This window comes from Melopsittacus undulatus, unplaced genomic scaffold (genome assembly GCF_012275295.1).
Source record: "Melopsittacus undulatus isolate bMelUnd1 unplaced genomic scaffold, bMelUnd1.mat.Z mat_scaffold_712_arrow_ctg1, whole genome shotgun sequence".
Lineage (NCBI taxonomy): Eukaryota > Metazoa > Chordata > Aves > Psittaciformes > Psittaculidae > Melopsittacus > Melopsittacus undulatus.
In genome coordinates, this window is record NW_022994535.1 from 1 (window position 1) to 27,375 (window position 27,375).

At 52.9% G+C, this 27,375-nt stretch overlaps 2 protein-coding genes across 2 annotated transcripts; both read left to right on the forward strand.

The window, feature by feature from the left end:
- Positions 1 to 15,401: 15,401 nt before the first annotated feature.
- LOC115946033 (myotubularin-related protein 11-like) lies at positions 15,402 to 20,594 on the forward strand (the record flags this gene model as incomplete). The annotated part of the gene is given in 17 exon segments (XM_034074231.1): positions 15,402 to 15,623; positions 15,759 to 15,871; positions 16,545 to 16,620; positions 16,701 to 16,839; positions 16,943 to 17,184; positions 17,299 to 17,386; positions 17,472 to 17,560; positions 17,644 to 17,677; positions 17,679 to 17,766; positions 17,842 to 17,905; positions 18,076 to 18,146; positions 18,221 to 18,396; positions 18,481 to 18,651; positions 18,991 to 19,167; positions 19,745 to 19,878; positions 19,880 to 19,988; positions 20,396 to 20,594. Coding segments are annotated over 17 exon segments (2,077 nt in total), but the record flags the coding sequence as incomplete, so codon positions are not given.
- Positions 20,595 to 21,917: 1,323 nt separating this feature from the next.
- LOC117438845 (splicing factor 3B subunit 4-like) lies at positions 21,918 to 26,902 on the forward strand. The gene is given in 8 exon segments (XM_034074232.1): positions 21,918 to 21,951; positions 22,617 to 22,633; positions 22,635 to 22,746; positions 22,883 to 23,425; positions 23,890 to 23,967; positions 23,970 to 24,083; positions 25,856 to 26,026; positions 26,418 to 26,902. Coding segments are annotated over 8 exon segments (1,254 nt in total). The 3' UTR covers positions 26,603 to 26,902.
- Positions 26,903 to 27,375: the final 473 nt, after the last annotated feature.

Sequence of the window (27,375 nt, forward strand, 5' to 3'; positions counted from 1 at the left end):
GATACATCCAATTTTATACATTCAGTGTGATACATCCAGTGTGATGCATTCAGTGTGATACATCCAGTGTATACGTCCAGTGTGAACATTCAGTGTTATACATTCAGTGTGATATATCTATTTTGATGCATCCAGTGTGATATACCCAGTGTGATACATTCAGTCTGATACATTCACTGTGATATATCCAGTGTGATACAATTCAGTGTGATACATTCAATGTGGTACATCCAGTGTGATTCATTCAGTGTGATACATTCAGTGTACTACATTCAGTGTGATACATTCAGTGTGATACATCTAGTGTGATACATCCAGTGTGATACTTCTAGGGTGATACATCCAGTGTGTTGCACTCTGTGTGATACATCCAGTGTGATGCATTCAGTGTCATACATTCAGTGTGATACATTCAGTGTGATGCATCCAGTGTGATACATCCAATTTTATACGTTCAGTGTGATACATTCAGTGTACTACATTCAGTGTGATACATTCAGTGTGATACATCCAGTGTGATGCATTCTGTGTGATACATCCAGTGTGATACATTCAGTGTGATACATTCACTGTGATACAATCAGTGTGATGCATTCAGTGTGATACATTCAGTGTGATGAATTCAGTGTGATGAATTCAGTGTGATACTGAAACAAAGAGGCACAAAATGTAATCAGTTCTAAAGTAATGATAAGTTTGTCTTTGTAATGAAAAGTAACCGTTTTGCGTGAAGGCAGTTTCAGGTCCTCAGAACCTCAATACAAAAGGTGTGACAAGAACAGAATGGAAAACGACCAAGGGGTGGGTAGCACCTGGGACTAGCTGATGGCCAGGATGGCTGCAGTTAAAACCTATTGATAAGTAAAAGAACAGGATGATTGCTATGTCTGTAATGTTAATTAAGCTGGGAACCACCATCATATTTTGTATGAATGCGGGAAACTTTCTGGAAATGATGTAATGTTCCCAGTGACCATATAAGGATGACCTGTAGAGCAATACGGGGACACACGTTAGGAGGAGCTATCCCTCGTGTCTCCCGGCGCCGTAATAAAGAATACCTGCTTGTCCACTTGAAACTCTGTTGGCGAGTTTGTTCATGGAGTTTTCTCGGAATCAATTTGGCAACCCCAGATGGGACCCTCTCTGCTCGGCTGCAGGACCCGCTGAGGACAGGGCTCCCTAGTGGCCCTCGGGAGTTTTTCCTGGAGGGACCCCTCGACTCATTCGGATCACTGCGGGAGCAGACAAGGACCATCTTCAGAAAAGGTATTCTTTTATATTTTAAGGGGGGATCCTGCATGACGCAGTGGCAGAAGGCGTCTTGTAGAAGGCATTGTATATTGGTTTGGTAAGCGTACGCATGGTGAGGAAGCCTTCCGTAAATCGAGATAGGAAATCTCGTGGGTAAAGGCGTATACCCGGCTGCTAGCGTCCGTTTGGTATACACCCACAAGAAGCAGTGGGCATCTTGTGGTTTTGGGTTATGCAAGACGCAGTGGCAGTAGGCGTCCTTGTAGAAAAGGTTTTTACCGGTATACAATCACAAGAGGCAGTGGGCATCTTGTGGTTTGGGTTATGCAAGACGCAGTGGCAGTAGGCGTCTTGTAGAAAAGGTTTTTTACCGGTATACAATCACAAGAGGCAGAGGGCAATCTTGTGGTTTGGGTTATGCAAGACGCAATGGCAGTAGGCGTCTTGTAGAAAAGGTTTTTTACCGGTATTCAATCACAAGAGGCAGTGGGCATCTTGTGGTTTGGGTAAAGGTGTAAAACAAGAGGCAGCGGGCGTCCTGTGTTTTACAATCCCAGGAGGCAGTGGGCATCTTGTGGTTAAGGTCCTACAAGACACAGTGGGTGTCTTATAGAAAGTCCTGCAAGACACAGTGGGTGTCTTATAGGAAGGGTTTTGGATTTTACTGGTATTTGACTTCTATTGTGGCTTATTACAGTTGTGATTTTGGTCTTGTGATTTTTGGTATTGGTGACAGGCTACTATAAATGTGTCTCTGTTTCAAGTATTGTAACTGTGGAGTGCCTATTCTGTGGCTTGTTATAGTGATGATTTTCGTCTTGTGATGTTAGTGTTGGCAGCAGGTTATAACTATTAATTGTTTGATACGATTTTAGTCTTTGTCTCAAGTGTTGTAGCTGTGTGGAGTGTGTGGTGTGCGATCCCGTGTGGTGTGTGTGTGTGAATGCGAGATTGGTATGGGAAATCAGCAGAGTGGAGAAATCTTGAAAAAGAGTCCTTTAGGTTACATTTTGGCCCATTGGAATGAACTGGGAGGGTCTTCTGGGGGCTCGCTAAATAAGAAAACATTGGTGAACATATTGTAACCAATGGTGGCCTTTGTATAGTTTAAAAGATCAGGAAAAATGGCCTAAAAATGGAACTTTTAATTATGATACATTGTTATAATTAATGTTGTTTTTGAGGTGGCAAGGAAAATTGAATTAAGTAATGTATGCAGATATGACAGATGGAATGCAAAATTAATATACCTTCGCCAGATCCCTTAATTTTGGCTTTGGAAAAGGACAGGGAAAAACTTGAAAGCTAAGCTGGAGAGATGTTGTTCAGATCATGATACTGGGGAAAGATGTTTAAAGTTAAGGAAAACCAAGAAGGAAAGTAGGGGAGCTCGGGCAGCTCCTGTGGTTGAGTGGGATGAGTGCTGGGGGAAATGCATGGGATGGCTCCGGTGGCTGAATTGGAGCTAGACTGACGGGGACCTGGGTAATCTACCCTAGTAGATCTACTGGTTAAATTAAAACCGGGGACTAGAGGAAATAAAGTAGAATTTTAGTGGATGCAGGAGCAACTTGTTCAGAGTTAAGTCAGAGGGAAAAGAATTTGTTACAGATGTGGGAGCTAATGGTCACCAAGGAAAAAAAAAACAAACAAATAAAACAAACAAAAACTTTCTGAAACCCTTTCAGACAATTGGAAAAACAAAGGAGAATGCATAAATTTTTATGCATACTAAATTCTCCAAAATCTATATTAGGACTAGAAGAAGCATTTAAAGAAGGTAAAATGGAATTGAGAGTTAAAAATCAGTTAATTTCAGTTTTGAGTTTATATCTTCAACAGAAAAGCGAACAGGAGGACACCCCCTGAAATAGAAGAAATCCATAATCAAGTATATCTGGGAGTATGGGCATCTGAAGTTCCAGAAATGGCGATAAGAACTGCTGAAAAAAAGGTGGACACATGCGTCCTGAGTAAAAGGACCCATAAAAGAATGGAAAAGTTGTGACTGAACCCAGAGACGCCAAGTTGACCCTCAAGAGGACTTGGGATAAGTAACTGAGAGAATTCATATTGACTCCTGTAAATTTGATATGGGAAATGCAGATATAGTTGAAAGTATTTTAAGAAACAATAGGATAAGGGCCAGTACCAGTCCATGTCCTATATGCAAACACTGCAATTTGTATATTAGACCTAAGTGTCACAATTGTTTAAAGCATATTATTACTCGTAGGGGAGACCAGGAACAATTTTTTGAGAAATCAATTACAGTTCTTTTGCATTCGGTGTGAAATTACCACCTCATTGGAACAGTTGTTGTGGGTCAAATACTACTGCCATAGTAGCCGACGGGGAATATACCTTTAACCTACCAGAGAGGGCAAGACCGGAGGGAGTCGGTGCTGCAGCTGAAAAGGTCTGCCGAGGGCTGCAACCCCTGGGGCTGTGACCGCTGAGCACTATGATCCTGACCGGACCTCTTTTGGTGTCGGTTCGGATAGGAACCATATGGGAAAATGCCGTGGCTTCTAAAATCATTCACAACTGTAGTGAATGCATTACCACAACTAGACAACGGAGAAGTAACCTCTCAAATGCTGATCTACCACACCTTTTATGAATGCAAAGGAACAAAGACAGGCAGTTGCCATATACAATCAAACTCAGTGAGAACAAATTCAGAAGGAAGATTAATTGGAATAAGTTATAATGAAGTTATAACCAATTGAGTACCTCACTGTCAATAATTTTTGATGCATGTTGATATTATAGATGATGATTTAGATACTAATTGTGGAAGTTCAGAGTAGAGGCGGTACTACAGTAGCCAACCAAAATATATTTGCCCAGGTGGATACCAATGTCACAGAAATCATGATGATGTACCTAGTCAAACGGCTAGATATCAGTCATCACACCTCTGTGGAAGAAAAGGATGGTCTTGTATATGCTGGAATACTGCAGGCTGGAGATATGACTAAATTTTAATAGCAGGAATAGCTGTACAACCCGTGCCTGTAAGCCAGTAAATTTAACTGAAAATTTAACTGAAAAATTAGAAACAGAAAAAAGGTAACTAAAATTGGACTTAAAATATATGGAACTGAAGAAGACCCAAATGTGATTATTAGTATTAAGATCAAAGAAAAATATAAAGAGTCAATAAGACATCATGTATTATCATGAAATGGAAACTGGAGTCCAATATGAAATTTCCCACAGTTGCTAAAAAAAAATCTCTTTGTAAATCTTGCTGAAAATATAGCTAAAGCATTGAATGTAACTAACTGCCAAGGAAGGGGGGGTATAGGCATTTGTTACTAAATTGAATAATAATCAAATGGTTCGCTGTCTTGGATTTAAAGGACTCTTTCTTTGCTTAATATTGGCCAAAGAAAAACAGAATTTATTGGCTTTTGAATAAGGAAAATCCTGACACAGTAAGGAAAAACTCAACTAATTTGGACAGTATTACCTGAAGGGTTTAAAAACCAGTCCAACAAGTTTTGAAATCAGTTAACACTGGAACTAGAAACATGGAATCCACCCACTCAGAGGGACTCTGTTACAATATGTGAATGACCTATTAATTGCTACAGGAACAAAGGAAGAATATGTCTCGTTAATGGTGGGATTATTGAATTTTCTGGGACTGAATGATTATCAGGTATCCAGACAAAAGGCCAAACTAATTCAAACCTGAGTTTCCTACCTAGGATATGAAACAACAGGAGAACATAGAAGTTGGAACTGCTAGAAAGGAAGCCATTTATCAAACACCACGACCATCAACCATCAAGGAGTTCTGTACGTTCCTGGGAATGACTGAATGATGCAGACATGGATACGTGATTATGGTGTTCTGGTAAGACCACTATATGAACTGTTAAAAGAAACCTCTCTTTGGAATAGACCGATTCTGTAGAAGAGGGCTTTAAAACAGAGCTAATGAGAACTGCAGCTCTGTGACTTCCAGATGTGACTAAATCATTTTGGCTATATTCCTATGAAGAGGGAACAGCTTTGGTCCTTGCTCAGAAGCTAGGACCCTATAAGAAGACAGTGGTGCATTTTTCAAAACAGCTGGATGAAGCAAGCAAAGGATAGCCCAGATGCCTAAGAAGCTGTGGCTGCAGTTGTCATGAACATTGAAGAGGCTTGCAAATTTACCTTGGGACAAAGATTACTGTACTAGTGTCTCATGTTGTATTAGCAGTTCTGGAACAGAAAGAAGCCCACTGCTCATCTCCTTCATGGTTTTTTTTTCTTTTGGTTTTCGTTTTTACCAAATTTGAAAGAAACCTGGAACATGCTGAACAAGAGCCCTGGAACTGTCTAAAGACAAAAGGATAAATATTTGGACTGATTCTAAATATGCATTTGTGGTCCATGGACATGGTGACGTCTGAAAAGAATGAAAACTTTTTAAAAAAAAAAAATTAAATAAATAAATTTAAGCTGGTGACTCTTATCAGGAAACTGGAAATAATTTGGCCAATATTGGAGCCAAACAAGAAGCTGAACAATCTTAAAATCATTCTTTTAATCCCTGATGGCAAACTAACAATTGAGAAATCTAAACCTAGATATTCAAAGGAGGATAGAAAATTGATTGAAGATCTCAAAGGACAGGAAAAAAGGGGGTTGGGTTCAGATACATGATGGGCGAATTGTAATTCCCTGTAATCAACTCTGGAAGATACTTCAGGAGGAACCTAATAAAACTCATTGGGGGCGCAACTCTTTGTATAAATACTTAGGCAAATTGTAGGAAGGAGAAAATAGAAATCAAATTGGTACAACTGGGGAGGAAGCTACCCAGGACAGTACTGGCAAATAAATTTTCCTGAGTTACTGAGAACAGGTTACCAGTATTTGTTGGTGTTAACAGATACTTTTTCAGGGTGGCCAGAAGCATTCCCTTGTAGTATAAATAATGTAAGACAAGTAATTGGAACATCGTTGTATGATATACCTTGTTTTGGAGCACCAGAGGCAATTTCTTCCGACCGAGGCTTACACTTTAGAGCAAAATAGTTACAAGAAACTAGCAAAAATAGAAGCTGATTGGCAACTACATGTACCATACAGGCCCCAGGTCAGTGGGCAAGTAGAAAAGATGATTCATCTGATCAGAACATCAGATTGGTAAAATATGTCAGGAAATAATATTGGTACCTATTAAGGCTTTGAACTAAACCTCGGTCGAAAGAAAAGGCTAGACCATGTAAAATTTTATATGGAAGACCATATCAGTCCCAGTTTAAAAGAGAAAGTCTTCTGGAAGTGGGAGAAGGCCATCTCTGAGAGTTTGACCACCTTTACAGCAGTGAAGATAAAGGAACAACCTGCTTGGATACATTATTCAAGAATAAAGAAAGCACCAGAACCAGAGAAGACATGGTGGATTGAACCCTCAGGCTCCTGGTGTATGAAATTGTATCGGTCGTAATTTGAACTTATATGATAACTGGCATACTAGTTTGGGACCAATACTTATACCTGAAATTAATGCAGAATGTTGCTAAAATTGTTAATTGTAGTGGCCGTTGAGTGTGTGCACAGTTGCCTGAATCAGGAGATCAGGGCCGTCCATTAATTGGCATTCCAGTTTCCAACACTATCTCATGGACAAATTTGTGGGTGATATCTAAAATGGTATTACAAAGCCGAATGGCTCTAGACATTATTGTCTTCACAAGGAGGGGTTTGTTCCATAATCAGTGAAAGTTGCTGTTCCTGAAACAAATCTGGAGGAAATTTGGAAATAAACTAAAATCTTTCATAAAATGGCCAAGGATGATACCTCCTGGGGGTTTAAAGAAATATGGAAAAAGTTAACTTCATGGTTACTTGATCTCTCCTGTTTAAGGCAACTGGTTGCAGGATATTGTCTTAATATTAATTACTTGTGGTATAACAAAATTTTCTTTCTGGTATTGTAAATGATCTATAATAAGTTATGAAGACTGGAAAAAAGAAATGAAATTTAAGTATCAAGTAGAAACAGGAAACTTTCCAAAGACTCTAGATGGTAATTGTATTATATAAAATGTTGCAAAAGAATTTGCAAAAGGACAGAAAAATGGGGGATTGAAACAAAGAGGCACAAAATGTAATCAGTCCTAAAGTAATGATAAGTTTGTCTTTGTAATGAAAAGTAACCGTTTTGCCTGAAGGCAGTTTCAGGTCCTCAGAACCTCAATACAAAAGGTGTGACAAGAACAGAATGGAAAACGACCAAGGGGTGGGTAGAACCTGGGACTAGCTGATGGCCAGGATGGCAGCAGTTAAAACCTATTGATAAGTAAAAGAACAGGATGATTGCTATGTCTGTAATGTTAATTAAGCTGGGAACCACCATCATATTTTGTATGAATGCGGGAAACTTTCTGGAAATGATGTAATGTTCCCAGTGACCATATAAGGATGACCTGTAGAGCAATACGGGGACACACGTTAGGAGGAGCTATCCCCCGTGTCTCCCGGCGCCGTAAAAAAGAATACCTGCTTGTCAACTTGAAACTCTGTTGGCGAGTTTGTTCATGGAGTTTTCTCCGAATCAATACATTCAGGGTGATGCATACAGTGTGATACATTCAGTGTGATACATTCACTGTGATACATTCACTGTGATACATTCAGTGTGATACATTCACTGTGATACATCCAGTGTGATACATCCAGTTTTATACATTCAGTGTGAAACATCCAGTGTGATTCATTCAGTGTGATACATCCAGTGTGATACATCCAGTGTGATACATTCAGTGTGATACATTCAGTGTGATATATCCAGTGTGATACATTCAGTGTGATATATCCAGTGTGATACATTCAGTGTGATACATCCAGTGTGATGCATTCAGTGTGATAAATTCAGTGTGATACATCTAGTGTGATGCATCCAGTGTGATTTGGAAGGCGCATGCGCAGTAGCAATTTTGCCCCGCGCATGCGCAGTAGCAATTTTGGCCGGCGCATGCGCAGTAGCAATTTCGCTCCGCGCATGCGCAGTAGCAATTTTTGCCCCGCGCATGCGCAGTAGCAATTTTTGCCCGCGCATGCGCAGTAGCAATTTTGGCCCGCGCATGCGCAGTAGCAATTTAGCCCCGCGCATGCGCAGTAGCAATTTGAGTCGCCCGGGGCCGGAGGGCCAGGAGGGGGCACTGGTGCTGCGCCTGTTCAGCGCACGCCTGGCTTCACAACGCTGCCCCCCGCCCGCCCCTCACTCTCTGCCCCCGGCCCCCAGGGCCGTTGCCGTGGGCAACAAGGCCCCCCCCGGCCCCGGCCGCCCGGGCCCGGGCGCCCTGCCAACCCGCCCGAACGCCGGGCCCCCGCGCCCGGGGCCGGAGGGCCAGGAGTGGGTACTGGTGCTGCGCCTGTTCAGCGCACGCCTGGCTTTGCAACGCTGCCCCCCGCCCGCCCCTCACTCTCTGCCCCCGGCCCCCAGGGCCGTTGCCGTGGGCAACAAGGCCCCCCCCGGCCCCGGCCGCCCGGGCCCGGGCGCCCTGCCAACCCGCCCGAACGCCGGGCCCCCGCGCCCGGGTCCGGAGGCCCGCGCATGCGCAGTAGCAATTTTGGCCCGCGCATGCGCAGTAGCAATTTTACCCCGCGCATGCGCAGTAGCAATTTTGGCCCGCGCATGCGCAGTAGCAATTTTGGCCCGCGCATGCGCAGTAGCAATTTTGGCCCGCGCATGCGCAGTAGCAATTTTGCCCCGCGCATGCGCAGTAGCAATTTTGGGCGGCGCATGCGCAGTAGCAATTTTGGCCGGCGCATGCGCAGTAGCAATTTTGGCCCGCGCATGCGCAGTAGCAATTTTGGCCGGCGCATGCGCAGTAGCAATTTTGGCCGGCGCATGCGCAGTAGCAATTTTGGCCCGCGCATGCGCAGTAGCAATTTTGGCCGGCGCATGCGCAGTAGCAATTTAGGCTCGCGCATGCGCACTAGCGATTTGAGTCGCCCGGGGCCGGAGGGCCAGGAGGGGCACTGGTGCTGCGCCTGTTCAGCGCACGCCTGGCTTCGCAACGCTGCCCCCCGCCCGCCCCTCACTCCCGGCCCCCAGGGCCGTTGCCGTGGGCAACAAGGCCCCCCCCCGGCCCCGGCCGCCCGGGCCCGGGCGCCCTGCCAACCCGCCCGAACGCCGGGCCCCCGCGCCCGGGGCCGGAGGGCCAGGAGGGGGTACTGGTGCTGCGCCTGTTCAGCGCACGCCTGGCTTCGCAACGCTGCCCCCCGCCCGCCCCTCACTCTCTGCCCCCGGCCCCCAGGGCACTGATATACCCAGTGTGATACATCCAATTTTATACATTCAGTGTGATACATTCAGTGTGATACATCTAGTGTGATACATCCAGTGTGATACATTCAGTGTGATACACCCAGTGTCATATACCCAGTGTGATACATCCAGTGTGATATATCCAGTGTGATACATCCAGTGTGATACATTCAGTGTGATACACCCAGTGTGATACATCCAGTGTGATATACCCAGTGTGATACATTCAGTGTGATACATTCAGTGTGATACACCCAGTGTGATACATCCAGTGTGATACATCCAGTGTGATACATCCAGTGTGATATACCCAGTGTGATACATTCAGTGTGATATACCCAGTGTGATACATCCAGTGTGATATACCCAGTGTGATACATCCAGTGTTATACATTCAGTGTGATATATCCAGTGTGATATACCCTGTGTGATTCATCCAGTGTGATACACCCAGTGTGATACACCTAGTGTGAAATACCCAGTGTGGTATGCCACGGCCAGGTGGAGGGGAGAAAACACCGATACGATGTAGATTCACAAAATGCTCCGTTTATTGATTACAAGGGTGTTCTTAATATACTGTCTTACACGCGATTATGCATTACTTGATTGGCTGCTTCACTTTGCCCACGAGGGATACACGCTCCCCTTTACCTCTCCTGATTGGTTTCACACCTTCGCTTCAGCTTAGCGTTACATCATGCTTCTGGCATCTTTTTATTGCGTTCCTGTTTTGCTGACCTTGACGCTTCTTCTTTTAGCCTGGGGTCAGAGGTTCACTTTCTCACAGCTTGCTGTAGGCCTGTTCAAGCGCCCATGCTCGACCCCCAACATCTCCCCCTCTTTTTTCAAATAAAGCGTTCGTCATCTGCTGCATGCGTTGCATAGTACATTGTAACAAACAAGGTCCAAAAAACAAAATTATCAACATAATCATTATTGGTCCGCTAAACATCATGATTAAACTCCTTAACCAACTACTTATTCCTAATGATTTTAACCAAGAGTCTATAGGATTTGTTTCTACAGTAAGTTCTTTCATATTTTGTTTAAGTTCAAACAATTTCTTGTGAATAGATTCAGAATGATCAGAAAGATTCATACAACACATGCCCAGAAGCATTCTAATGCAAAGGGGATGTGTAACAGCTGCAGAAGTAAACTGTACAGTGTTAACAGTCAAGGAGTTACACTCCCCCTTTTTTTTTTGTCAGACAAAAAGCCATTTATTGCAAAGCATTAACTCCTTATATACTACTGCTTACACACACCTACAGCAACTTGGCATATCATGATTGGATACTTGTCTTGAAGACCCTTAGTGACTAACATACAATTGGTCAAGCACAGGTGTGAGAACTTGATCTCGAACGCTTGCCAACAGTCCACAGTTCTCATAAGTCCGTGAATTACAGCTTCTTCTTATCTTGCTTGTTTAGGCTTCCTCGGGCCTCCCATGGCCTTGCTGTATCCCTCGGAGTTATTCAGAGCTCATGTACCAAATATTCATTCTCCTGTGAGAACTGTCTCCACATCTTCCCCTTTTTAGTTTTACTAAAAGTTTTTTACAGTTTCGTATGTCTGCTCTATCACTGCTGGACTTGTGTAACATAACAACCCACTACTCTAGGTAGCATTATTTCAGTAAGATTAGTCTGATTTGAAGTCACTTGAATCTTTATAACATGTGGCATACCAGTGAATCATACACACCATGTAACAGGATGGAATAATGAGGATTTAACACATGTGCTCAGTATACTTGTCCATTACCCATGGTTACACATAATAGAACAGATATTACAAAGATTTTACACAGATTTCTATCATTGCTGTTTCTTTATGTTGTTCTGCGGCTTTATACTTTTCGCTGGCAGTCAGTATGGTCCTGTTGATAGCTGTACACAGCTGGGCCTACCCTTTTTCTCTGGATGGCTCTCTGATAACAGTGGAGGCCATCCCTCACATCAAGGTCTGGCATGGCATGTGTCTCCACCGCTCCATGCCTGCTGGGTTGCAGCCAGCAGCAGAGCTAAAGGTTCTTCTTGATTGCAGACACAGAGGCCAACCCAGTCTTGCCCTCGATTGTAGTAGCAGGCATTTGTTCAATCTCAGTCCTTGCACCTTGTTGTCAGTGCAGAGTTTCACCTGCTTCACCCAGTAACAAGTCACTACTATAGCAAAGCACACACAGATTTACATTAGCAGAGTAACTATCACAGAGTGCATCAGCATGTTGAAGATGCTGATGACAGCAAGGGACTAACCAAAGAAACTTCTTACCAGTGGAGTTCTCCCACCCTCTTAATTTGTTCCATTACCTGCTTTGTAACAGTACCATCATATTAGAATCTTTCTAGCTTTTGCCTTAGCATTTTCTAGGAGCTGCTGCAAATCTGCATGCTCTAACATCTCTTTTACAAGTGACAAATCCATACAATACAAGGTATAGTTTCTTATTAGCAACTGGCTAGTAAATACAGGTGGTTTTATATGCAAAATCACAACCTCTAATAATAGCTACTTTACAAGTATGCATATTCAAGCTGTTAATTTTCAGTTGCCCTCAAGTGATGGGTTTTTTTGTTGTTGTTTTTTTTGTTTGTTTGGTTGGTTTTTTTTTTTTTTGGATTACATATGGATATTGTCTGGAAAACAAGCTTTAAGCAATATACATCAAAACTACAGTCATTAATAACAGCTAGAATGAGTTATCATTACCCTTTTTTTCTATTTTTTTCTATATTTTTTTTCTATTTTTTTTCTATTTTTTTCTATATTTTTTTATTTTTTTCTATATTTTTTTCTTTTTTTTCCATCTTTTTTTTGTTTTGTTTTGTTTTCTGTTTTTGTTTTTGTTTTTTTTTTTTTTTTTTTTTTTTTAAAGTCGCTCACCCTGCTTTGCACAGCTAAAACCACCGGCCTATCGGCAACTGCACTTTTGCATTAACCTTTTCTTGCCCAAAAGGTTAAACTGCTACCTGTTAAAACTTTTACATGAACCTGACAACAAAAAATACACAGAACACTGTCTGCCCTCATTACAAACATACACAGACACACATATATGCACATATGGGATCCCACAAGCACACTCCACACAACTACAGTATTTGAAACACAAAATCCAGACGATCATTGTTCCCACTACACAGTCCCACATACAGGACGTGGCACAAGGACCCTGTAAAGACTATCAGGAAACCAGCTCCGAGAATCATCATCACAGTGCGAGGTGGCAGCTCAACCTTAGTGGGCGTCCCCGCAGAGACTCTGCCTTCCTCACATCGCATGAAGCTTAGGTTTTTTTTTACTGACCAAAATGCACACTCGTTCCGACACAGGTGGCCAGCCTATGTTGGAAGAAGTTGCCAGCAATATCTATAAAGGTCTGCAAGGGTCGATAGAAACATGGACATACTTATATTTACCAACTTCTAGTATATGAGTATCACAGAGAGACTGTATCAAAGGAGTTGTATATGGGGTCCCAACTCCACGGTCTGACACATTCTGCCCGATACCCCTGATAAGAGCATACAAGAGACCTTCCCATCTCAGGTGGGAAGCACACACACCACGGGAAACCGTGCAATACATCCACATCCCCCACCCATCTCACTTCTCCCTTTACAGCTACCCATTTATCATGAGGATATGGGGGATATAAATCAGGCTTCTTTTCCGGATGAATAGGCTCCAGGTCAAGAGCACCATCCAGGTCAGCATCGGCATTATCAGGCATCAGAATCTCAGGATCAGCAACAGCAAAATGATGAACGTGCACAGGCTCCTTCTCGGGGTCAATAGGGCTCAGGTCAAAAGGATCGTCTTCATCCTCATCTTCAGTCTTCACAGCCATGGTAGCAACCAGCGGAGGTTTTGGGGGGGGAGGGCGGGGGGGGGGGGGGGGGCACGCTGGTCTCCATGATCTCATTTTTTGACTTTAACGTCTCTAAAACAGTTCTCCAAATGACTAACAAACTTTTCACAGCATCATTGCCTTTTGTAGCTGCATTCCACAGCTTAACTCTTGCCCCATTCCGCAAGGATATCTCAAATCCGGTAGACTCATAAATCTCTGGGTAACGTGTCTTCGACCATTTCAACATTAACTTTAGGTCTGTCTCTTTAAGGGTTGCTCCCTTCACCTTAGGAAGGACTGAAAACATCCATAAATCAGGGGCTTCTTCCTTAGTAATTTTCTCCCAAGTCTCGAGATTAAAAGCTTCACCGACTCCCACAATTCTTCCCCTATCTTACACCATTGATCTTTGGAGAATAACTGTCCCGTATTTTCTAACAACCCCCTTCGTCGGCACCAAAATAAAAAGTCCACAAGTTCCTGTCGGGGTATCGAGTACCCTGTTTTCTTCGCTACGCATAGCACTCCTTCTGTCGTAGCCTTTTCTATCGCTGATACAGCGAAACCCATCCCGAACCAGACCGCAGTCTGCCTGACTCACCGCTCAGCCGTGGCCACGTAATTTGAGCTCCTTTCCTGCCTCTCTCGGGCAGCCGGGATCTCCACCTTCTCTCGTCCACGGTCTCTCTCTCTCCTGGTATCACGTCGGGGTCACCAGAATGCCGCGGCCAGGTGGAGGGGAGAAAACACCGATACGATGTAGATTCACAAAATGCTCCGTTTATTGATTACAAGGCTGCCCTTAATATACTGTCTTACACGCGATCATGCATTACTTGATTGGCTGCTTCGCTTTGCCCACGAGGGATACACGCTCCCCTTTACCTCTCCTGATTGGTTTCACACCTTCGCATCAGCTTAGCGTTACATCATGCTTCTGCAATTACCGGCATCTTGTTATTGCATTCCTGGTTTGCTGATCTTGACGCTTCTTCTTCTTTTAACCTGGGATCTTAAGTTCACTTTCTCACAGCTTGCTGTAAGCCTGTTAAAGCACCCATGCTCGACCCCCAACAGTGCCCCCCGGGCCCCGGCCGGCCGGGCCCGGTCGCCCTGCAGGCCCGCCCGAACGCCGGGCCCCCGCGCCCGAGGAGCCAGGACGGGGCACTGGTGCTTCGCCTCTTCAGCGCACGCCTGGCTTCACAACGCTGCCCCCCGCCCGCCCCTCACTCTTCACCCCCGGCCCAAAGGGCCGTTGCCGTCGGGGTTAAACGCCCCCAAACCCGCTCCTGACGCCGGGGTTCACCCCGTGTTGAGCCGAGCCTGGGGGGGTCTGGGGGCGCTTTGGGGGTTTCCGTGGGGCCGGGAACGGGGCCCCTCGGCCCTGGCTCGGCTCCGGTGGCTGCTGCTGCTTCCGGGCTGGGAGGAGAAGCCGTTCCTGGGCGCTGAGTCACTGAGCGGCCGCGGGGGGAGCCCTGCGCTGGGCCCCGTTACTGGTGGGTGCTGGTGGACCCCGTCCCACAGCATCCAATCCTCCTGGGGGGCTGTTGGATGCACCCCGACCTGCACCTCCAGCACCGTTCATCTCTTATGGGGTGCTGGGAGCTGTATGCACCCCGATCCATGCCCTACAGGGTGTTGTGCGTACCCCATCCCGCACCATACGTCCCTCGAGGGGTGCCTTGGGCTATGGGATCCCTCCAATCCCATCCTTTCGGAGTGCCCGGGGCTCTTCCCGCTTTGTGGATGGGGTGCTGGCAGGGAGCAGGCTGGGTCCGAACAGGGTGCGGGCAGGGAATAGTCAGGGAATGGTCTGGGTGAGGGCAGGGTGAGGGCTCGGTCCAAGCAGGGAGCGGGCAGGGTGCGGGCAGGAGCAGGCAGGGAGCGGACAGGGTGAGGGCTGGATCCAAGCAGGGTGCAGGCAGGGAGCGGGCAGGGTGCAGGCAGGGAGCGGGCAGGGTGCGGGCGGGGTGCAGGCAGGGAGCGGGCAGGGTGCAGGCAGGGTGCGGGCAGCGTGCGGGCACAAAGCAGGCAGGGAACGGGCAGCGCTGCCCTCCTTCCGCCGCGGCCGCTCCGCCCCGCCGGGCCCCGGCCGGGGGGGGGAGCAGGAGGCCGGGACCGGAGCCGGGGCCCTGGGGCTGCTCCGCTGCCGCTGCCACCGCTCCGGTCAAAGTCCCCTCGCCATGAGCGGCCCCCGCCCGGCGATCCCCGGGCTCCCAGGTAGGGCCGGGAGCAGCGGGGCTGGGACGGGGGGGGGGGACGGGAACGGGAACGGGAACGGGGACGGGAACGGGAACGGGAAACGGGAACGGGTCCCCCCTGGGGTCCCCCCGCACCCAGCGGCCTCTCCCGCAGGGGAGCTGGTGCTGGAGGAGGCGGCGGGCGCCCGGCAGCGCTGCCGGAGCGGAGGCTCCATCCCCGGGACGCTGCTTTGCACCAACCGCCGCGTCGCGTTCGTGCCCGCGCAGGTGCGGCCGGGACTGGGAACGGGAACGGGAATGGGAACGGGAACAGGGAACGGGAATGGGAACGGGAAATGGGAAAGGGAACGGGACAGGGAACGGGAACGGGAACAGGGTAGGGAATGGGAACGGGGACGGGACAGGGAACGTGAACGGGAAAGAAAATGGGACAAGGAACGGGAATGGGACAAGGAAAAGGACCAAGAAAGGAAATGGGACAAGGAACGGGATAAAGAACGGGAAAGGGACAGGGAACGGGACAGGGGAACTGGACAAGGAACGGGACAGTGAACGGGAGAGGGAACGGGAAAGGGACAGGGAACAGGAACGGGACAGGGAATGGGACCCCTCGTTGCCACATGTGCCCCGCCCCAGCCTGGGGAACCCTCAGCCCCCAGCGTGCTTCAGCCCCATCCCAGCCCCATCCCGGACCGTATCCCACAGCTTTCCTACCCCGTCCTGACCCCATCCCAGCTGCATCTACAACTCCATCCCAGCCCCATCCCAACCCCATCCATCCTCACCACCGCGTTCACCCGGTGCAGGCCGCAGTGGGGGGGGGGGGGGGGGGGGGGGGGTCAAGGGCTCAACACCAGCCAGGACAGGGGCAGGGGGTCCGGATCCGGCCCCTTCGCCTTTCCCAGGGGGCAGCTTCCATCTCCCCCCGTTCTCCCCGCAGGGCCTCGGCTCCTCCCGTCCCTTCCTGCCCAGCGAGCACGAGGTGGCGCTTCCCTGCATCCGCAAGCTGGTGGCAGGTACCGGCGGCCCCATGCGATGAGTGGGGCAGGTCTCAGCGCGCACTGACACCGTCTCACCCCATCCCACTCCCAGCCAGCAGCTTCACCAAACCCAAGGTGCTGACGGGCACCTCCACCCTCAAGTTCATCCCAGAGGAACTGGCCCTTTTCTGCCGGGATTTCCGCCTCCTCCGCTTCTACTTCCATGAGAACGGGTTGGCTCCGCAGGCGTTCCGGGTGAGCAGGGTGGGATGCGGTGGGGATGGGGGGGGAGGTTCCTGGGGTGCTCCACAGCCTCCAGAAGCTTTGGGGGGCTCAAGCCCATTCCTGCTCTTTGCAGGTGGCCAACGCCATTGCCCAGGCGTGGAAGGCGGCTGCGTGGTGGGGGGATGCGGGTGAGGGATGCGATGGAGCCCGGCCGGAGAATGACGAGGATGAGGATGAAGAGGATGAGGATGGGGACGGCTCCTCCGCCACGCTGCTCTTCGAGAGCCTGCGGGACTGGGAGAAGGAGCTGAAGCGCCAGGGAGCCTCGGGCTGGAGGGTGAGCGCCGTCAATGAGCGCTTCGACATGGCCCCAAGGTGCGTGCTGGGGACACACACACGTTGGGACCCCAAAACCAGGGGCGGAACAGGAGCACCCACGCTCCCTCCGCCACTCAAAACGGGCCGGGACGGGGGGGGGGACACCCGCAGCCTCCCCCGGTACCTGTGGGTGCCCAGCGGGCTCCTGGACCACGACCTCAAGCGGCTCTTCGCACACTTCGAGGAGCGCCGGGTGCCCGTGAGTGCGGCGGGGGGGGCTCTGGGGGGTGTTGGAGGGGTGGTTGGGGGGTGACAATGGGGGGGTCCCGGTGTTTGCCCCACAGCGCCTCTGCTGGCACCACCCGGGGGGCAGCGCCCTGCTCAGAGCCGCCGCCTTCCACACGGGGTCGGAGCCGGGCAGCGAGGACGCGAGGTGAGCCCCGACGGGTGGGGGGGGGTCCTGGGGATGCTGCCCCCGACCCGTCCCCACCTGGGGGTCCCTGTGCCCCACCGCAGGTGCCTGGAGGCGCTGCTGCTGGGGGGGCCGCGGACCCTGCGTGCTGGTGCGCACCGCGGAGCTGCCCGGCCCGGCCGACATCCAGCTCGCACACCTCAAGCTGCGGGCGCTCTGCCTGCCCGGTGAGCAGGGGGGACACGGGGGGACCCCCCCCCCATTCCCCACTATGGGGGTCCTGACCCCCCCATCCCGTCCAGGCGCTGCGGCAGAGGAGAAGTGGCTCTCGGCGCTGGAGGGGACGCGGTGGTTGGAGCACGTCCGGTGAGGGAGTGATGGCAATGGGGGGGGCAATGGGGGGGTGCGCACTCCAAACACCCACGATGGATGGAGCGTGTCCGGCCCCAAAACTGGTGCCTGTGCCGTGATCACAGTGCCCACAGGGACCCATTTTGGGGTACCCTGACCCCGTCCCCCCCCTTTCCATCCCTAAGGAGCTGCTTGAGGAAAGCCGTGGAGGTGGCATCGCTGCTGGCCGGGAGACGCTGCTCCGTGCTCCTGCAAGGTAGCACCATGGGGAGCCCCAGCATGGGGGACACTGGTGAGGACCCCCCCCCCCATCACCTCACCCCTCCCCAGAGCCGTCGGACCGGGACCTGAACTGCCTGCTGGCCTCGCTGGTGCAGCTCCTGGGGGACCCCCATTCCCGCACCCTTCCCGGCTTCCAGAGCCTGCTCCAGCGGGAATGGGTGGCAGCCGGACACCCCTTTCCCCACCGGCTGGGGCTCCTCAGCTGTGACAGCCCCTGGGAGGAGGTGAGACACACATACACACCCCCCCCGCATCCCACCACCCATCCCTGTCACTGGTGTGACCAGTGTGGGATCCCCCATTCCCAGGCTCCCGTTTTCCTGCTGTTCCTGGACTGCACGTGGCAGCTGGTGCGGCAATTCCCGGCGGCCTTTGGCTTCACCGAGGCCTATCTGCTGGCCCTGCACGACAGCAGCTTCACCCCTTACTTCAGCACCTTCCTCTTCAGCTGCCAGCGGCAGCGGAGCCAGGGCAGCCCGGTGAGGGGGGGCACCCCAGGATGGGCTTGGAGGTGGATCCTTCCCATCCCGCTTGGATGGGCTCAGGGATGGGTTTGGGTTCAGATGGATCCTTCCCATCCTTCTTGGATGGGCTCAGGGATGGGTTTTGGGTTCAGATGGATCCTTCCCATCCCGCTCGGATGGGCTCAGGGATGGGTTTGGGTTCGGAGATGGATCCTTCCCATTGCTCTTGGATGGGCTCAGGGATGGGTTTGGGTTCGGAGATGGATCCCACTTGGCCGCATCCCTCTGTGCCTCAGTTTCCCCACTGGGGGACGGCTCCCACCTCAAGCTCCCGTTTCCCCCCCGCTCCCACAGCACCGGCCCCGCAGCCAGAGTTACCGCCCGGTGAGGGGGGGGCAGGAGCCCTGTGCCGCGGCACTGCCGGAGGTCTGGGAATGGGGCCTGCGCTACAGCCGGGAGCAGCGGGAGCGCTTCCGGAACCCGGCAGGAGCTGCCTTGGGAACCGCTGGCTCTGCAGAGCCCCAGCCCAGCGTGAGTCAGGGCTGCTCTATGGGGAGGGCCTCCATGTGCTGCATGAGACATCCCCATCCTCTCTCCTGCTTCATCTGGGGTGCTCTGCATGGAATCATGGAATCCTACAATGGGTTGGGTTCAAGGGACCTTAAAGCTCATCCAGTTCCAACCCCTGCCATCCAACCCCATGTCCATCCATCCAACCCTGCATCCATTCACCCAACCCCACATCCACCCCTCCAACTCCATGTCCATCCATCCAACCCTGCATCCATTCACCCAGCCCCACATCCACCCCTCCAACCCCATGTCCATCCATCCCAAAACCATGTCCATCCATCCAACCCTGCATCCATTCACCCAACCCGACACCACCCATCCAACCCCATGTCCATCCATCCCAACCCCATGTCCATCCATCCAACCCTATATCCATTCACCCAACCCCACACCACCCCTCCAACCCCATGTCCATCCATCCTTCCCCTGGAGCAGGTCCCTCCAAGCCCCATCCACCCTGGCTTTGACCCCCCCCTGGAGCCATGTGCCCCATCCCATGTTTCCCCCCTGATCCCTATTCCCACTGTGTTCCCAGCCTGCCAGCCCCTGGCTGGGTGTGGGGTCCGGACCCCTGTTCCTGCTCACCAAGGGCTCACTCTCAGCCCAGCCCCTGCCCTGGAGGAGCGGCCGCCCCCCCCCACACCATTCCCTATGGACACTGAGCCTGGAGGAGCCGGGGGGGGGCCGCCCCCCCCCCGGGGCTGCTGCTGCCCTGTGCCCTGGGCCCCTCTGTGCGGCTCTGGGCACGCTGCTACCTGCGGGGGCTGCCCGAGGATCAGGTACCGGAGGGGGGAGCGGGGCATGGCCCAGGCACAACCCCAACCCATGAACATACATCCATGCAGCTCTTACCCATCCATCCAATCCTTACCCATTCATCCAGCCCTTACCCATCCATCGAACCCTGTATCCATCCATCGAACCCTTATCCATCCATCCAACCCTTACCCATCCATCGAACCCTTATCCATCCATCCAACCCTTATCCATCCATCCAACCCTTACCCATCCATCGAACCCTTATCCATCCATCCAACCCTTACCCATCCATCCAACCCCGTATCCATCCATCGAACCCTTACCCATCCATCCCACCCTTATCCCTCCATCCCACCCCATATCCCTCCATCCCCCCCCATCCCACCCTCCCTGTCCCCATCCCCATGTGTGTCCCTGTCTCCCACAGCACGGGCGCTTCGCTCCGTCCCCGGCGGGGCTGGTGGAGGAGCTGCTGCTGCTGCAGGACCGGCTCAGCACCCTCACTGCCTGAGATGGATCCGGGATGGGAGCTGGGGAACGGGCCCTGCCATGGGGAGGAGCCCGGGATGGGATCCGCTGCACCCGCTGGATCCCGGCCTCCATTAAAGTGCTGCTGCCTCCATGGAGCTTCGGCTGCTGGATAAGGGTTGGATGGATGGATACGGGGTTGGATAGATGGGTAAGGGTTGGATGAATGGGTAAGGGTTGGATGGATGGATACGGGGTTGGATGGATGGATAAGGGTTGGATGAATGGGTAAGGGTTGGATGGATGGATATGGGGTTGGATGGATGGATACGGGGTTGGATGGATGGGTAAGAGTTGGATGGATGGATAAGGGTTGGATGGATGGATAAGGGTTGGATGGAGCCCATCCGAGTATGGGGGTGCGAGGGGGGTGCAGGAGGGGACCCTGGCAATGGGATCCCCTGGTACTGGGATCCCCTGGCATGGGGATACCCCTGGCACTGGGATCTTCCCAGCACTGGGATTCCCTCGGGATTGGCACCCCCAGCACTGGGATCTCCTGGCACTGGGATCCCTCAGCATTGAGATCCCCTCCCTCAGCACCGGGATCCCCTCAGCACCGGGATCCCCTCAGCACCGGGATCCTCAGCACCGGGATCCCCTCAGCACCGGGATCCTCAGCACCGGGATCCTCTCAGCACCGGGATCCTCAGCACCGGGATCCTCAGCACCGGGATCCTCAGCACCGGGATCCTCAGCACCGGGATCCCCTCAGCACCGGGATCCTCTCAGCACCGGGATCCTCAGCACCGGGATCCTCAGCACCGGGATCCTCAGCACCGGGATCCTCTCAGCACCGGGATCCTCTCAGCACCGGGATCCTCAGCACCGGGATCCCCTCAGCACCGGGATCCTCAGCACCGGGATCCTCTCAGCACCGGGATCCCCTCAGCACCGGGATCCTCTCAGCACCGGGATCCTCTCAGCACCGGGATCCTCAGCACCGGGATCCCCTCAGCACCGGGATCCCCTCAGCACCGGGATCCCCTCAGCACCGGGATCCTCAGCACCGGGATCCTCTCAGCACCGGGATCCTCAGCACCGGGATCCCCTCAGCACCGGGATCCTCAGCACCGGGATCCTCTCAGCACCGGGATCCTCAGCACCGGGATCCCCTCAGCACCGGGATCCCCTCAGCACCGGGATCCTCAGCACCGGGATCCCCTCAGCACCGGGATCCTCTCAGCACCGGATCCCGGCCCTGACGCCGCTATCGCGACAGAGCCGCTTGCCCACACTCAACATGGCCGCCGCGCCTTCCCCCCCCCCCCCCCCCCCGTCGTGACGTCACTTCCCGTCCGCGGGAGGAGCAGGGAAGCGGAGGGAGGGGCGGGGCTAGCGCTCGCGTTGACGTCACGACGTACGGCGGCGCTGCGTGACGGCGGCGGCGCCGCGAGGGAGGGAGCGGGAAGGGGGGAAAGATGGCGGCGGGGCCGATCTCGGAGCGCAACCAGGGTGAGAGCGGGGGGGGGGGGGGGGAGAGGGGCAGAGATGGGGCTGGGAGGGACAGGAGGGGTCTGTGAGGGGATGGGGTTTGTGAGGGACCTGTTATGGGGTCTGTGAGGGACCGGGGATGGGGTCTGAGGTACCGGGGATGGGGTCTGTGAGGGACCGGGGATGGGGTCTGTGAGGTACCGGGGATGGGGTTTGTGAGGGACCGGGGATGGGGTCTGAGGTACCGGGGATGGGGCTGGGGGGGACCGGGGATGGGGTTTGTGAGGGACCGGGGATGGGGTCTGTGAGGTACCGGGGATGGGGCTGGGGGGGGACCGGGGATGGGGTTTGTGAGGGACCGGGGATGGGGTCTGTGAGTGACCAGGAATGGCGTCTGTGAGGGGCTGGGGGGGTCTGTAAGGAGCCTCTGTGCTGGCTGTGCCCATGGAGAGCCTTGGCCTGGCCGGGCACAAGGCAGGCAGTGGGATCTATGCGCTCACAGAAGCTGGGATGGAGGGGTCCGGGTTTCCTTATGGAAAAGGGGGGCACAGCGGGGACTGAGGGTTGGAAGTGCAAGGGTTTGGGGTGGGGGGGGGGGTCTCTGCCTTTGCCTTGGGTGCTCTCAGCCTCAGCCCCCTCTGGTGCTACCGGCCTCACTCGGGTTTGCTCTCCCCCCCCCGGTGCAGATGCCACAGTGTACGTGGGGGGGGCTGGATGAGAAGGTGAGCGAGCCGCTGCTCTGGGAGCTCTTCCTGCAGGCAGGCCCCGTGGTCAACACCCACATGCCCAAAGACCGGGTCACGGGGCAGCACCAAGGTGAGATCACCCTGAAGCACTGCGGGTGGGGAGGGGGGTGAAGGGCCCCGGGGTGGGGGGGAGTATCTCCTTTTAACGGGGGTTTGGGGCTCCTCGCTCAAGCAGCTTTGGAAGCTCTGCCTTGGGGTCATTGCAGGCTATGGCTTCGTGGAATTCCTCAGCGAGGAGGACGCGGATTATGCCATTAAGATCATGAACATGATCAAGCTGTACGGGAAACCCATCCGAGGTGAACAAAGCCTCGGCCCACAACAAAACCTGGACGTGGGGGCCAACATCTTCATCGGCAACCTGGACCCTGAGATCGACGAGAAGCTGCTCTATGACACCTTCAGCGCCTTCGGGGTCATCCTGCAGACACCCAAGATCATGCGAGACCCTGACACGGGCAACTCCAAGGGTTATGCCTTCATCAACTTCGCCAGCTTCGATGCCTCGGATGCTGCCATTGAGGCCATGAATGGACAGTACCTCTGCAACAGGCCCATCACCGTGTCCTATGCCTTCAAGAAGGATTCCAAGGGCGAGCGGCACGGCTCGGCTGCCGAGCGCCTGCTGGCAGCACAGAACCCACTCTCGCAGGCAGATCGGCCCCATCAGCTCTTTGCTGATGCTCCTCCTCCTCCCTCTGTCCCCACCCCTGTTGTCACCACGCTGGGACCCGGCGTCACCCCTCCAGGTGGGTAAATGGTGGGTAGAATGGGTTGGATTGGAAAGGAGCTTAAGCTGATCCAGTTCTAACCCCTTGCCATGGGCAGGGACACCTTCAGCTAGAGGAGGTTGTTCCAATCCCCTGTGTTCCAACCTGGCCTTGAACACTGCCAGTGATGGGGCAGCCACAGCTTCTCCATTCAGCCCATTCCAGTGTCCCAGCACCCTCACTTCTTTATCTCCAGTTTAAATCCCCCTATTCCAGTTTGAGCCCATCACCCCTTGTCCTGTCACTCCAGTCCCTGATAAAGGCCCCTCTCCAGCATCCTTGCAGTCCCCTTCAGACACTGGAAGCTGCTCTGAGCTCTCCACAGCTTCTCCAGGCTGAGCAGCCCCAGCTCTGCTGTTGTTGCCTCATGTGGAGCTGCTGCTGAATTATTATCACCACTTTTTGTGTTGCTTTTTCCACATTGCCTCTGTTTCTCTTCCCAGGTCTCCCACCCCCAGGATCATTCCCACCTCCGGTGCCTCCCCCTGGAGCGATGCCTCCCGGGATGCCTCCTGCCATGCCACCCCTCCCATGCCACCCGGTGCCGGTGCCCCCGGTCCCCCCTCTGGGGCTGCACCGACTGCGGGGCACCCACCTCACCCGCACCCCTTCCCTCCGGGTGGATTGCACCATCCAGGTAAGCCCGAGCACCTTTACATGGATGAGCTCATCCCAGTGTCCAACCTAAACCTCCCCTGGTGCAGCTTGAGGCCATTTTCTCTTGTCCCTTCTCTTGAGAGCAGAGCCCAGCTCCATCCTGTCAGGCAGTTGTAGGGAGTGAGAAGGTCCCCCTGAGCCTTCTCCATCTAAACCCCCACCACATCCCCAGTTCTTGACAGTGGGATAAATCCTCCTCCCAATCCCCCTCCTCTCCTTTTGCTTCCCTGAGGTTCCCCTTGTGTAAAATGGGAATGTTTTTAGGGCTCCCAGTTCCACATCCTCCCCCAGGATGCTGCTCTCTGCAGCCTGGTGAAGGCTGCGTAGAAGTGAGTGCTTCACCTCACTGGTGCTGTGCCTGCTTTCTGGAATCCTCTCCTGGGTGTTCTAAACTGTTAAAAATAGCCTGGAGCAGGGGCCCAGCAGGATTTGGGAATCTCTTTGGTGATTTAGGAAGTTGTGTCTGGCTGGAAGCATCCGCTTGGGTCAAGACAGGAGTTTCCTTGCGCTGTGAAGGTGCAAGATGCAGGAGGGCAGGGTCTGGTGCAGGGGTTGAAGGTCTTGGGTGCTGTTCTGGTCCTTCAAAACCCCAGAAATCCCAAATCCTTGGCCCGCAAACCCCAACCCCTTTGTTAACATCCTGGACAAAGCTCCAAATCTTCCTCATTTTCCTCTGGTGTGAATTAATTCCAGTCAGTGGGAACCTTCTTCTTGCAGTCTGCAGCTCCGCCAGGCTAATTCCAGACACGAGCACAGAGTGTTTCTTGGATTTCCTGCCATTTTTAGCCCTGCATTCCCAGGGAATGAGCAGTGTGGATGTGGAGGCTCTGGGTTTAGATGCAAATGGAATTTGCAGTTTAATTTGGGGTTTCTTTGCATCAATCCTGCTGCTCTGAACCCAGCCCTGCACTGAGCCCTTCTTCCCCCTGGCTGATTAGGGGGCTTTGTGAGCTGGTGGCTCTGGTTTTGTGAGGGACCAGATGGCTGCTGCTCATTCCCGATTACAAAAGGGATTTCCAGGCTTTAGAGGAGCCAATTACACCCGGCAGAGGGAAGCCTGAGGGAGCATTTCCACACCGAGGCCTTGCGGAGCCAGGATGAGCATCTGAGGAGAGGGGAAGAAGAAGCTGTGGTTGGTTGGGTTTGAAAGGGAGAAGGGGAATAGGGGAAAAGTAGGTTTGGGGGAGCCAGGTCTCTGTGCTTGGAGCAGAGCAAGCTTCCAGTGCAGGGAGCCTGCCCCAAATCCCTGAGGGAAGCGATTCCTTACTGAGCTCCATCCCAGGGCCACACCACACTGGGGGTCACCACACACAATGGCATCCAAGTGGCGTTTACTGGGTCTCTTGCCTCTTGTGGAGGAGCTTTGCATTTCCTCATCTTTAACCTCCTTTTTTTATGGAATGGTTTGGGTTGAAAGGGACCTTAAAGCTCCTTCAGTTCCAACCCCTGCCCCTGGAGCAGGATGCTCCAAGCCCCTGTGTCCAACCCAGCCTTGAGCACTGCGAGGGATGGGGCAGCCACAGCTTCTTCCTTCAACCCATCCCAGTGTCCCACCACCCACATGGTGAAGACCTTCCTAAGATCTCCTCTTAACTCTTCCCTCTTCCTGTTGGAAGCTGTTCCTCCTCATCCCATCCCTCCATCCTTTGTCTGAAGCCCCTCTCCAGCCTTCTTGTAGCCCCTTCAGGCACTAGGAGCTGCTCTAAGCTTCTGCCCTTGCCATGGGCATCCCTTAACATGTTATTCCCACAGGAATCCCTCCCATGCAAGTGCACCATGGACCACCAGGGATGGCCCAGCATCACCCAGGACCCCCAGGCTCCGGAGGCCAGCCCCCCCCCAGGCCCCCACCTGGCATGCCGCACCCTGGGCCCCCACCCATGGGTATGCCACCCCGAGGACCTCATTTTGGGTCGCCCATGGGTAAGTGGGTGCCTGCAGGAGGTGGTGTGTGTGCTGTGCTGTGGGTGGGATCAGTGCTTGGTGCCCATCATTCCAAGCTCAATGTGGGTGGATGGGAAGGAGGTGATGCCGGAGGTGTCCTGGAGCAAGACCTGCTAAGCCAGGGTGTCCCAGGGCATTCCCTGTGTCCACTGTGATGTGGGGATTGGCACTATGGTGATGTCCCCCCATCTCACGTTGGGATAGCAGCAGGGAGGGTTCCTGAGGCCTTGGGGCAACTCCTCCAGGATCTGTTGGTAGAGAGGGAATGTTGGCCTGAACCATGGGCACTCCTGGCTGGGGTTTGGGGGGGGGGGGATTGGCTGTTCCATGTCTCCCTATGGTGCCTAACTCCTCTGCTCTGTCCCCACAGGTCACCCAGGCCCCATGCCCCACCATGGCATGCGTGGGCCTCCTCCGCTGATGCCTCCCCATGGCTACAACGGGCCCCCTCGCCCACCACCCTACGGCTACCAGAGGGTCCCCCTGCCCCCCCGGCCTGCACAGAGGCCCCCTGGGGTGCCCCCCCGGGGACCCTTGAGGGGTCCCCTGCCCTGAGCGTGGCTGTGACGAGGCCCCCTCCCTGCTGGGGACCCTCCTCGATGTGTCCTCAAGCTTTCATTCCTCCCCAGGCTAACACATCCTCATGCAGGAGGGGCCCCCCTGGTCCCACCTCCCCCTTCTGCCTTTCCCTCTCCACATCTTGTTCCCTGTGGATTTTTATAGTGTTCATTTTCCTTCCTTTCCCACTTCTCCCACCCCTGAAGCTACTTCACGGTGCTTTGAGGAGGATTTGGGGTTTTTCTATGTATAGCAGTGAGCTCCCCTTTACAAATAAAGTGTTCTCTGAAGCAGGGGCTCTGAGAGCAGGAGGAGGCTCTGCCTGTCTGGCACTGAGGAGCTGCTGACTCAGGAGCAGCCACATGTGGTAAGTGATGGCCAGGGAAATCCAGTGCCTGGTGTTGGGAAGTGGGGAGGGAGGTGGGAGAGCTCCATTGCTCCTGCTCCCGTTGCCTTTGGCATGTGAGGAGCCACTGCAGGATCTCAAGATGAACTGGAAGGGCTCTGCACTGACCTCAGCGGCTCTGTTGTCGAATCCCACAATGGTTTGGGTTGGAATTTACTGTTCATCCAGTTCCACAGGCAGGGACCCCTTCCACTGGGGCAGGTTTCTCCAAGCCCCATCCAGCCTGGCCTTGAGCTGCCAGGGATGGGCAGCTTCTCTGTTCAACCCATTCCGGTGTCCCACAGCCCTCACAAGGAAGAGCTTCTGCCTAAGAGCTCATCTTTGTCAGCTTAAGGTCATTCCAAGCATAAATCCTTGTTTTCCC